The sequence below is a fragment of the Podospora anserina genome, chromosome 3, assembly GCF_000226545.1.
Source record: "Podospora anserina S mat+ genomic DNA chromosome 3, supercontig 2".
Classification (NCBI taxonomy): Eukaryota; Fungi; Ascomycota; class Sordariomycetes; order Sordariales; family Podosporaceae; genus Podospora; species Podospora anserina.
Window position 1 is genome coordinate 854,891 of NW_001914856.1, and position 13,384 is coordinate 868,274.

A 13,384-nucleotide genomic window follows, 5' to 3' on the forward strand; every position below is an offset into this window, starting at 1 on the left:
TGACCTCCGCTTCTAAAGTAAAAACGTATGTAAATATGTTCTGACATGATGTACAATGGTTGTCCAGCCAGTTTTCCTTTTCGACTCCCACTCTTCGCCCATTTCAACCTCCCCACAACCATCATCCCCTTTTCAAACCCTTCCCTTGACTTTTCCCACCCTCCCATTCAACTTTTTTATCATTAATTTTTTTTACATCCCTCCCCACTCCAGGGAACTTGTTTACTGACCATGTTCACAGCAGCATCTATTCCCTCATCCTCCGTCATCCATCTACCCATCCTCCACTCCCCACCCGCTTATTGCCCTCCCCCCATCCCCCAGTCTATGTTCGTTCGATCGTTCGTTGCAGGTGAGAATTCTGGGAAGAATAAAAACTTGTCTAATGCAAAGCCACGCCACCCCATAACACACTCCATAAAACAGACGAGGAAAAAAAGAGATAGAAATCTAAGAATTTGATGAACCATCCGCATTGATCAATTGAAGACGCCCACACCGCCAAGCCCACCATCCACGTCTGTAGAAAATGCAAACTGCAAACCGCCGAGTTTGTGACCGATCTGATGCAAACGGAGGGGGAATCGAAACTTTTGGGGGATGTGTCACCCGTGCGTGTATCGGAGGGAGAGGAACACCCAGATCATCATAAGCTCGGAAAACCCACTTTCAGCTCGCAAAACACAAAAGAGAGGAAAAAAGCACAGAGAAACCGCAGGAAAAACCATGAATACAAGACTAAACGAGACCACCCCATTGACTGTGAGAAAGCAAAATGAGCATTAAAACGCCGTTGATGCAGTTTGTTGAGCGGTGCCCAGCACACTGGGTCGCTATCATGCGGATATTCCTCTCTTTTTCTCCGCTACCGAGTTGCATTTCCGGACGAGTGACTACCTCGTCGTATAGGGAAGACGCCTGAATAGTTGAGTCATGTCCAGTGTCGTGTCCACCACCCCGTAGGCCTCATCGATGTCCCCCACTGATCCCATATCCTCCCCCCGCGCAGCCCCGTCTGTAAGAACCCAATTCTTGACCGACTTTAGCATGTGGATGACGCGCGCAAATCGTTGATCGGGGTTCATAACGAGATCGACGTGCCGTGTTGTCCTCAAAAGATGGGTCGCCAGCCAGTAAAAATGGATGCCGTCCCTGCAGAATCCATACCGTCCAAGATATGCCGCGGCCGATGGAGGGAACTGGACCGCCATGTCATGATCCCAGTTTGCCTTGAACTTGTCCAAAGCCGTTATCAACGTCTTCAAAGTCTGCGGATCGACAAGGTTCGCAGCAATATCCGTGGGAGTCGTGCGACCACTACCATGCGGAACAGAGCTTCCTTGCGCATCCACAAACCAGGCGTTGGTCGGCAAAGGGGTGCTAGATCGACTGATGGCATTCCTGCCCTCCAATTGAACCTGTCTCATGATGTCGAGTAGGGCATGAATAAGAATGAATTTTCCGTAGAGATTGGTCGACCCCGGCAAAACTCGATAGCTGTTGTCGAGCAACGCCTTGAGAACCATGCGCATTTCGGGTTGTGTCGTACGTCGAGTGCCATCGGGATTTCGTCTTTCGGCAGCTGCAGGCCCGCAGAGCCCCAGAGCTTCAGCACACTCAACCGCGTTGCTCGCCTCCCACGCTGCGTCATCCGCAGGGAGAGGGAGCCGAAGATCGAATGGGGTGAACTCGGGACCGCAGTTGAAATAGAGCCCCAAAGCCGCGTCGTAGATGAAAATAAGATACATAGTTCTGACACGAGCCTCCTGGCCCACCCAGCGTTGCCAATCAAACTGCGAAACTGGGAAGTTTTGCGAGGCAAAGCTTGACTGGTGGAGAGGACTGAAAGACGATTCTCCTTGCGAAAGGTGTAGCAATCCAGCCTTGCGAGCCAGATTGGCAATTAGAGGCCAAATTCGCCGAGCTTTCTGGCGTTGGGCTGCGGTACCGTGCCAGGTAAACAAAACTAGAACATGTGCGATTGCCTGGAACTCTTCCAGGGCCGAGTTAGATGCCCAGTCATAGGTTTGCGCAAATCCCTCATCCTGAGCCAGTGAAGCCCTGAACAAAAGAGATGAGCTTTCAAACGAGGTCCTGAGCACTTCCATAATCTCCCGAATGTTGTCTGGGGGGGTTCGGTCCGAGTAGCACGCGCCTACGATGCACATGGCAGCCAAAAGGCCGACATAGGCGTCCAGGGCGCGGAACGTGGAAATGTGGACGGTAGCAAAGTGCACGTGATAGTTGGTATACTGTTCCAAGAAATGTCGAATGTTGTCGGGCTGGAAATGATGGTTGACGAGTTGGGCAGTGGGGTTAGTGGGATCAGAGGTGGGGCACAAAAACTCGATGATTCTGCGGGACAGGTGGTGATAGGCGTCAGGATACGAGGGCGGAATTCCCCATGAGGGGAACGTCGACGAGTCGGTGGCTGTGTCGCCCGGAATGATGCCAACCGCTCGCGCAGAGCCAGAGTTAGGATCGGGCTTGGCCGCGGTCGCCTTCTCCTGTTCGCAAGTTAGGTCTTTCCACACATTAATGAAGAGATATGAAATGGGGTGTGGGATGGTTCGCACCTGCCTGTGAGAACATCTGCGCCCACTGGTCGCCGCCCTGGCCGCCGAGGAAGGGCATGCCGGTCCCGTTCTGGGGCATGCTGTAGTTCGCCAGCTGGGGGTTGATGTTGGCCGTCATGTTGTTCGAAACGTCGCCGCCGGTATAAGTCTGGTCAAAGCTGCCAGGACGCGTCGACGCGCCCATGACAGACCCAGTCATGCTTCTCCTATCGCGATTGGCGTCTTCGATTCGGTTAATGCTGCTCGATCTCGACAATTGATTCTGATCGTTGGCCATGTTGGTCATGGCCTCGGGGGCAGAGATCAGGCCAAATGGATGCTGCACCATTCCGTCACCCGGAATGCTGGGCATGCCATTCATGTGGTTCACCTCACCTTCAATGGCCTTCTGCTGAGCAGCAGCATTCTTCTTGACGTGCGCCTGCGGGTGAGACAAATGGCTCGCACCCGTAGGGTTGCCACGTCTAACCGAGCACTTGATGAAGTGACGCTTGAGGATGTCGCTACGCGAGAAGGTGTCGCGGCACAGGACACACATGTAGGGGCGATCGCCGGTGTCTACGAATACACGTTAGGCTACAGGACACGTCACAGAGCTTTCAGTCGAGTCAACTTACGTCTGAGCAAATGACGCTTCAGATGCTTGGCATGAAGATAGGTCTTGGTGCAGTGAGGGCAAGGAAACTTGCCGTCCGCATCCTTCTGGGGGATCGGGTTCTTGGCGGTGGTGCCAGGAGCAGGAGCGGCAGGCCGGCCCGGAGCACTAGGGAGGATGCCTCTGCGGCCCTGGGAACCGACAACGTGAGTCGGCTGGTCGCCACCCTCGGGCAGCATGCCGTTCTGGCCCATCATGGGGCTCTGAACGTAGGGGGAGCTAATGCCAGCCTGCGGCATTCCGCTAGCCGGCATCGGGCGGAGAACAGGTGGAGCCCGGGCGCCGGCCGAAGATGGGGCCGGGGCAATTGGCTGAGGATGCGCGGCAGCGGCCGTGGTGTTCGGCATCATGGTGGAGGTGCTGGCGGGATAGCCCTGAGTGGGATAGCTGTTGTTCATCATGGGGTAGTTTCCAGCGCCGCGTCCAGCACTTTGGTTGGGCGGAGGCGGGTAACTGGTCATGTTGTTGGTGACGGGAGTATTGGGAGCGGAAGGCGTCCGAGAACCGTGGGGATAGTTCCCGTAAGGAGGCTGTTGCATAGCCGGATGGCTGGGTTGGAGCGGCGGCAGGGTCTGCGGAGGGAGGCCCGTGGAGTGGTGCTGCTGCTGGTGCTGCTGCTGGATGGGATGCTGTGACACGGCTGGCTGAGAGGAATACGAAGCCGTCGACGTGTTTATGACATTCGCCGAGCCGTTTGGCAGACCTTCCATAATCCGTCACACAAATACCTTAAAGTGGCGAGCACAGAATAATCATCCGAGGCCTTGGGGGGCGTCGAAGGGCTCTTTTGCGCGCGTTGGGGGAAGAGTAGTCGGTGCTACTCGTGAGGACGGGCGATGCAACAACGCGTCGTGTGCACGGGGGGTGATGATATGCCTCAGTCGGCGCGCGCTCTCGCTTGGGCAGAAGGGTGCAGGCAGCAAGAGCTGTTTGTTCCTTTGTCGGCTGTCGCAGGACTCGGAACCGGGACGACAGGCTTCTGATGGAAGGTCAGATGCAATGCGCCGGACGGTGATCTGGCTGTGCAACAATTGTCGCGATGATGCGTCGTCGTCAAAGGTTGGCGCGTGTCGGTGGTGGTGGTGCTCGTGGGTGGAGAATACCCTACCTTAAGCGGAAAGTTGAGGCTCAAAGGAAAAAGATGTGGTGAGTGGAGAGAAATGGAGAGGTTTGAGTGGAAAGTCGGGTGGAGACTGCCTCTTTTTGTGCTGCTGGATTTGGGTTTTGGGGGGGTGGTGTGTGAGGGGAGCTGTCAGGTACTTGCTGATGGCGGCCGGCGGGCAGTGGGTGGGTTATACAGTTCCTGGCTGGCAGCCGTTGGGTACCTCCTGGGAGCAGCCTGGTGGGGACCGAGCTGGGATTGTGGGAATTGTGGGATTGCAATGGTGGAGGGTCCTCCCAAAATTTCCCAGGTGAAATATGGAGAATCGTCCGGAAATCAAGCCTTTTGAGCGGTGGGGAGCGAGTTTGATGAAACCCAATTGTGCGAGTCGATTAGGTCTTTGGATATTCGACGCTGGCGAGGGAAAGAGAAAGGGCTTTGCTTTGCTGTGCTTTTGCTTTGGTTTGGGCAGTCACGCAGACAGGATGTGGACGAGGGAAAAAAGAAGTGAAAGTGGATAAAAACAAGGGAAGGGAATGGGGACCGGCACTCAGGTAAAAAGAAAAGAGACTTGACTTGCGTCTGGCGGTATCTTTTGGCAGGTGGCAGGGTAAAAATGCCCAGGGGAGCAAAGTGAAGAAAGAACTGAAAAAATAAGAATAAAAAAATACAGTTACAAGAGGCAAGTCACGTCCCCTTGGTCCTGCTCTGTTTTGGCGGCCATGTAAAAAGACCGGAAGCGTGTTTCTACCTACTCGCACACACCTTGGCTTGCCCCTCGTACCCGGACTTGGGCAAAAGCCATTTACTTCATCTCGAGGAATAAAGTTTGCTTACTCCGAGATTCTGTTGAATCAGCAGACTACAAATACTACTCCCATGAAGATGCCCTCACCTCTACACATATGAATTGCCCGCCTGTTACAGAATGTCCCGGTACCGCATCCGAAATGTCTGAATTTTTGCAACAAAGCGACTCGACGGACGAGGGCTGGGCGGTGACCTCATCAATACAGTGCGGCATGCACGGCGTACTTGGGCGGCAGGCGGTAGCGACAGGGACCTGTGGTGGTGGTCAAATGGACGTCCTTGGCAAGTGGTCTGAGGTGGGATAGCAGAGGCAGGGACTGGGCTGGGAGGAACCACGCTCCGAGCAAGGACACTGGTTGGGTGGTGTCCAGTAGGGTGGTTGCCGATACATGTGATGCTTCAAAACGGCAACCAGCGACGCCCAAAGGACCGCCATGGACAGCCAATGTTGATACGAAATGCCATCGAGCTCTAGGCCCGAGACGTGGCGTTGAAGGTCCAGACGCCATCCGCAGTCCAAGATGTGATCAGACTGGTAGGACCTTGGCTGTTTTATCTAGCGGCAAGATTTGCCCATTCCATGCCGTGGTGTTGATAACTTGATGCGTGCTTTTCCAGCATCCACTCATCACAAGTTGGATAATGGCCATGTTTCCAAACGGAAGTCGACGGGAGCGGAGGGCCTTCCAGTCTCGCGGAAACACTAGCCCAGACAGGTATCACAGGAGATGGGCACTATGCCAAAAGCATCGCCGCCTGCTGTCTGTGACGTTTTCGGTTTGTACTGTGTGCTCTTTACGAAAACGACGACGCCGCCACCAATCCCGAAGTTACCGCCCACAACCCGCCAACATGTTTGAATGTATTGGAAATACGCGGATTCGTAATCCTGTACTTTTTGTCCAAAAGGGGTGGTCCACTGGCAATACTCACAGACATTATTTAAAGAAGTGCTGGATCGGTGCTATGACTGGCTACTTCTCTTGTAGTTTTTTTCCCTATCTCGATATGCTGGTGATCTGATATCGATGACACTTGAACCGCATCAACATCAAACCTACACTTCTTCTCGCCTCACCTTTTGTGTCTTCGCTGGCCGACGATCAGATCAGCAACAAGAGCGGTCACGGGGGTTTTTTCTCTCTCGCAGTTTCTGTTACGCGGTCTTCTCGGGATGACTGCCATCGCCTCACCCAAAGAGGCATCTCCGTGTTTGTTAATAATCGGCCGCCAGGGGGCAAATTCTCGATGGTGTTTTTGTCTATCGATTTTTCCAAGTCTGAGCACTTTCTTGGACGACGATGACAACAACGGCCAACAGGATCAGACGCACCACCACCTGGCCTCGGTGACGAGAAAGACGGGCTTCTCCCTCTGCTGTTGTGGTCGTCTGAGAGCCATCAGATCCATGACCCCAGGCCGTGATGGCGTGGATGGCGTGGACAGCGGAACGACCGAATCGTCGCAGAACTTGCGGTGAGGAATTGTGCCGCATTGGTTCCGTCGGGTAGTTCGGTTATCTCAGCGGCTGTCGGATGCTGTGCCTGTTCTTCCTTGGAATTCCCATTCATAACTCGATCACCTTGACAGCCAACAACGGCCTGAAAATATAACGAGATCTGACCTCTCTTGTGGTGGGAGGTGGTGGTTACAGTCCCACGTAATATTACTACACCGTACAACCAAGCCCCCCAACGCCCGTCTGCGGCAGCAAAGCAACAAATCATCAACGGGGTGGTCAGCTCATGGCACTTGCATATATTATGCAATCGTGCAGCGTGCCGTTTGCCCTTCACAAAACAACAGACGGCCACATTCTGTATGAACTGGTAGAATGAGTCCCTTGATGTCCGCTGTGGTCCGGTTGTGGCTCGCTCCTGACTGAATTGGTGTGATGATGTGCAGCCTCCACGAGTCAAGGTGGTGAGCGAAAGCCGCACGCGAAACCGCCCCAGACATGCATCCCTGCCCTGCCACTCTCCATCCATTCCACTTCTGCCTCGGCTTGTCGTTGCGGTGCAGGGGGCAAGCAGAGGAATTTGATGCCGAGAAAGAGGGGGCTCATTGCTTGGCATCTAGGTGTTGCTGACGCCGCACTGTGTCCCGTATGTGTTGACGGAAATCTTCACCTTCTGCGAATACCGTCAAGAAAGTCTGATCCTCTCACTCTCGCTGAAACACCGCATAGCTTCCCTGTGTTTTTGGAATGGAATGCAGACTCGCCCAACGGGGACTCATTGGTTCTCACTCCTCAGGCCTCAGGGTCGTTCGAGCCATGGCGGGGCTCTTGGCCCCTCTTTCTTTGGTGGATGATGGTTTATCCTCTAGCCCACGATGCCTTATTACAACGTCCCTACTGCACAATGCGCTTGAGGCATCGATCAATAGAAACAGCCTGGACAGATCTGGACATTTCCCCATTTTCCTAGCGCGCGCGCGACAGCCGCCAACTCGAGTATTATTCTACGTTGTAACTTGACTACCCAAGAGCCCAAAGACGGGAGGTTGGTAGGTAGGTAGGTAGGTACTTTGGACTTGAGACGCGTCCTGGCATCCCGCGCACGGCGCCGGGTGAAAGTGGCCCCTCCAGGGGGATCGATCAACTAACGACGAGTGGAGATGCTCTTTGGGCGATCCGAGGGGAGCAGACGGCGGGCGAGGTGGGACGGTCTCCGTGAGGCTCTGGGAGGGTCTTCATCGTGAACCCACACCTGCGGGTTCTGTGCGACATCAAAAGGGAAAAATTGGAGATGGCCCCGATGGATTGAGGGGCGTTTCTAGAAGCGCGGGAGCTCCACCAAGATCTCTTCAGCACATATCAAAAGCAATATCATATCGCATCATGGACACAAACCTCAACCTTGAATTCTCTTCCCGACTCGGGACGCTCACAGCCATCACGGCCTCACCCGTCCGTTGCGGTCGATACAATCCCCCGGCCTTGCTCACCCTCACAACGTCACAACGCCCGCCCACCTAGCCAGACGCCAAGCCCTGCACTGGGTGTTGTTCGCCCTTCATATCGGCGTCGGGGGAAAAGCCGACAGCGACAACAACATGCCACGTCGCTCGCCCGGCGAGTCAGGCCTGGATGCGTTCCCCTCACGAGAAAGCAACGGAGACGGCAACGACAACGACAACACCTGCCAGATCCAACCTCGAGTGCCGCTGGCGCTATCCATCGGCTAGAGGTGCTGGCTTAAACAACATGTGGGGTGGTGGTCCGAGTTGCAAGTCATTTAGTCCGTGGCTTGTCGTCTGCCACTGCCAGGCAGGCAGACAGACACCCGACGCAGACAGACTGGAAAGCTAACCTAGGTAAACCGCTAGCCATCTGTCACTGGGGAGCCCAAGGTCGACGGTCGACAGGAAGGGAGCTGCCCTGGGTTCCATGGTTGGGCCGAATTGGACTTTCATATCTCGAAATCGATGGCGGGGTGAAGTTCCCAAGTCCCAAGCCTCCCCGTCTGGCTGCCCACAAAAAAAAGGGCCCCCTCATCTGGTCTCGTTCCCCCAACTTTTGGCTGAATCCAGCGAACGATTGGCGCGAGTATCCATTCCCGGCGTTAAAACCGACCCAACACGTCCCGTCCGTCGTCGAACCCTGGTCAATGTGGCGTTCATGATGCGCGAACTCTGTGGGACCCCAGACACGCCAGAGCAAAACCTAAAAACGAGTTCACCTCATCATAGCACTGTTGAATCCCGTCACCAACCTTCAACAACAAAACAGTCCTTCGGTAGGACTCTCTTGTTGGCCAGGGCTGCTGCTGTGTAATCAGTAGCCAGCGGTCCTATGTCGGCCAGAATTCCTGGAAGCCGGTACCAAGCGAGAAATCTCTTCCAGATCACCAGTGCTGCAAACAATTTGCTCACCCACTGATCCTCTGTACATGGCCTTGTACGACAGGTGCGCAGCAGATGATGGGCAATTGGCGGCATGGTTGCATCATCACCCCCCGCTCTCAAAGCAGGCAAGATGCCGCAGCAATCCCACCCGCCGCCTGTGCTCATCTCCGGAATAGCGGACCACGCTCCAACGCCAGGTACTGGGCAAGCCGGCAAGCGAGATCTTCTTTTTTTTGGGTATCAGCAGCATTCCATCTTATCTGGAAATGCCTTGCTCATCACCAGTATAGAGCCCCTAATGATGCGTCAATACACGACACCTACCTTCGGCAACACCTCACGGCAATTGAGGACCGAGATCCGGCCGATAGATCACATCCAGATATCACTCGCCATCTTGTCCCCCCACGAGTTCCAGATACGATTCTGCTCTACCCTGGAACCGTTTGATTCCAATGTCACCTCACTACTAATCATAGACAGTCGTGGAACAAATGAAGGTTTTAATATCATCACTATCGATCATTCCCCGGCACTCTCTGCCCGCGCCTTTGACAGCAAACGGTGCGATGTCGGCGGCACTGCCCAGAACGGTAAGCCGTCCTCGAAGCCACGCCATCCGTCGATCGCCAAGGGGATGTGTTTTTCACCGCACACCACACGCCAACATCGGTCTGAAGGAAGCCAAAAACATACAATGTGCTGTACACGCGGTACGCGCCACTAAAAAGGCTATTTGTCTGGCAGATGATCAGATAACGGGCTGTAGGTCTACAGAATACCGAACATAGTCCGCGGAGAAGACTGGCCGCTCCCGCTCCCGGCTCCTCACCTGCTTTTTTGACACCATCTCCGAAGAGAAAAGCGGCCAAGTGTGCGGACGCACAACAGGAAAATAAGTTGGTCAGAAGCATGTGCTGGTGATAGCTCACACGGCATTCAATGGTTCTGGCGTCCAATGGTGAGAACGAGCCTGGCAAATGAGAGCGTCATTGGTCGGCAGGGCAGACCGACAGTGCCGTTGCTGGCTAAGCACCACCTCAAACACATATCTGCTCACTCACCCTTGAGAGATGTGACTGGGCAATAAACGGGCACGTATTACCATACACGGGCTGTATTTCGTACCGAACACTGCGGTCACCACCACCACAGCCTCCGCTTGATGAAAATGCGCACTCAACTTGGTCGTCGTCACGATGACATGGAGCGACGAAAAGAAGGCATTTTCCCTGCTTCAAGACGATTTCCATCTTCGATATCCAACATAGTTGGGATCTCGGCTGACTACAAGACCAATGCCAGCCCCCTCGAGTCATGGCGGCGCCTGCGCACCCATGCCCAGTCGTCCACACCTTGCCATCGGAGTTCGCTCCGGGCTTGTACCCTGTTTGTCACATCGCCGCTTGTCTCTTTTTTTTCTTTTTTCTTCTTCCCTTTTCGGTTTGTTGAGAGCCAGTGGCTGGCAACTGTCACAAAATTTCTTAATAAGCCGCCTCGGGTGCCGGAAGAAGAGTTTCAAACAGGACGCGTGACCTTCTTTTGCTCGAACTGCCGCTGTCGCAGAAGAAAAGGGGGCGATGTTATGTTTATGTTTGTTGTCGGGAAAGGGGGTGGAAAGCGGTCTGGTCTGTCTGTCTGATGGTTTTTGCTTCTCTCCCCGCTTCTTTTTCTCTCCCCCGACCGACCGTCCCATTTTTTTGCTGCAACCGCCAACTTTTTCTCAACCCCCACGCTGCGTCCAATGCCATGTTTCTAGCATCGGGCATTTGTACAATTTTGTGTAACGCGAGATCTCGAACCGGGGTTTGTGCGTGGCGGTTCGGTGGAGGTGGGTTGGATTTTTTTATCCACAACTTTTTTGTCATTGAGATTCACCAAAAAGGTTATTGTTCCCTTGTTTTTCGCGCACAGTGTACTATCTAGACTTATTTCTATCTAGTAGGAGGAGGAGCGGACGAGATTCCGCACTGTAGACTTCGACAAGCGGCGCCGAATATTGACCGACACACGGTCTATTGAAATAAACGTCATCGCGCCGGACCCTTTTTTTTATTATTTTTATTTGGTCGGCAGTTCATTGTGTGGTGTGTGTGTGTGTGTGCTCCTCTTTTTTTTTCTTTTCGGTCGAGTTTACAACACGGTGTGCCGGGTGCCTTACCGCCGCCGCCCGGAGTCTACCCGTATGTACACAGTGTTTTGATGGTGTGTATGTACAAAGAGATCGGTCATCATCATCATCCTCGGGTAGTTTGACGGACGGACGGACGGATGTGGGAGGGGTTGGGGTTGGCAGGTCCGGAGGTTCCCGCGGTTGTTTTTTTTTTGGGCGACGACTATACATACGTCGAGGATCGAGAATCTTGGATATGTATCTCAAGAAATCACGATCACGATGGCGCGAAGAACGTGAAAACCATAATTTTTTGGGATTGTTTTTTATTTTTTTATATTTTTTATTTTTTTACTGCATTGCGTGATTGGCATACGCAGGATATTCTCAAATTGGTTCCAAATTATCTGACCATGACTGATGATACGAGCTGAACAACGGGCTGTGTGGTGAGAGATAACGCCGAAAGCCGAGTTGAAGCAACGGAATTAAACAATGCTCCCGCGCCCCCCCCCCCCCTTCCTCCCCTTTTATTTCCCCGGGGGGTCGGCTGCCGTGGTCCCGTAACCCGTAACCCGTGTCGGGGGCGGCGGCGGCGGCGACGAGGGCAGCGGTATCTCGGTCGACCTCATTGATTGGTTTAATTTGGTTTTTATTTTATTTTATGGCTTTGCAGTTTTGTGAGAGGTGAGCTGTAAGATGATGAACCAGGCCAGTGGCGGCGGTGGTTGCATAGGTACGCTGAGTATTTACTGCCGGCCACACCATGAACACCTTACACGAAAGATGAATACGAAGCCGCCGAAGCGGCCGCTGAGTAATCTTTTTTTTCTTCTTTTTTTTTCCGTGTGTGTATTTATGATCTTTGCGGTAAGTAGGTTGGTAAATGGTTGGCTTGGGCGGGGGCGGGGGTTTCATAAACTCTTGACTGAGACGGACGGTAAGGTGACTGTCAGCACATTTCCCTGGCGCAATCGTTGACTTGCTGGTTCCTGGTGATGATGCAACCTCCGAAGGAGCGGAATTCCGGTCCTGTTTCTCGAAAAGCAAGGGGCAACAAGAGCGACATCGCCAGAGAGGCAAGGTAAGGTAAAGGTTACCTATCGAAGACTGATGATGATGAGGAGGGGCTTCATTTCCATTTTCTTTTCAGGGAGTCAAGGGGGTCGCCTTCCAGAAGCCTTTTCATCATGATGTTTGAACACGCGACACTCTCAGGGATTGAAGCGAGAAAGCAAGACCCGAGAGAACGGGATAGGTTCCGGTTTGTGCGGCAAACGGAGGAAAGAAAAGAAAGGAGATCAAGTCTCATTTTACATACGATCTCTCGCGTGGTCGACAGGGTACCTAGCTCAACGGTCGGTTTAAACGACATTTGTCGACATTTGGGAAATTGGGTGACCGGCAGTCGATTCTCGCGATCACCTCGACCCGACAAAAGAGCGACAACCGCAGATTCGGCTTGGGACGATGGCAATCTTGACATATGAAAAGAACACATGAGAATCTTGAGGGAAGAGACGAGATCTACGCTTTCGTTGACTAGGCGGGAGGAGAGACCAAGAATAGCAACACCAGATCACCCCCTTCCCTCCCCAAGCCGGGCTTCGTTGGGTACCTTGATCGGGGAAATCATCACGGGGCTCCCGGACCGAAACCCCCTTCACCGGAGCGCCGAGAACGACGGACTAAAACAAGCCCCCGTGGTGTGCCGGGTCGGTAATATGATCCCACGTTTCCCTCTCCCGTGTCCGTGTCACTGGGATTCCATTGTTGCGCGTTGGGGTGGGTACTTACCTATCGCCGAGGAGTTGGACTAAATAAGATGGTACCTTGGTTCATATGGACAGCTAGCAGCTGAGGATAGCGTATCTGTGATCGATGAGGGCTGAACAAACAAGGACATTTCGGATAGGTAGTGCTTACGAGAAAGGCACAATAACGGAGAACATAGGTACCTTATTCTTTGACAGCTTTTACTTTCGAGCATTCGAAGAGTAGAATCCTATCTCTAGGACGTCTATCTAGGACTTTTTTTTTTGCCGTTCTGATGACTGACTGAACTCTCTCACACAGTGAGTGGCTGAAATAATACTACGTCCAAAACTCGGATTCGCCACGCTGTGACTAAGAATGTAGGACTTGGCTTCCAAACCGGCCTAGTCTAGAGCACCATGAGCTGATTTCAGCTCACTACTACTTCAGCTGAGCAGGTGGTGTTTTTTTTTTTTTGCCTGCCGGATGGAGCTTCGTCGGGTAGGGGATGAGGCGGGTGAGAT

General features: G+C 53.4%; 1 protein-coding gene across 1 annotated transcript; it reads right to left on the reverse strand.

The window, feature by feature from the left end:
* Nucleotides 1-893: 893 nt before the first annotated feature.
* PODANS_3_4240 (uncharacterized protein) lies at nt 894-3,941 on the reverse strand (the record flags this gene model as incomplete). The annotated part of the gene is made up of 3 exons (XM_001909174.1): nt 894-2,507; nt 2,581-3,134; nt 3,194-3,941. The coding sequence occupies 3 exons, from the start codon at nt 3,939-3,941 to the stop codon at nt 894-896; spliced, it is 2,916 nt and encodes a 971-aa protein (XP_001909209.1).
* Nucleotides 3,942-13,384: the final 9,443 nt, after the last annotated feature.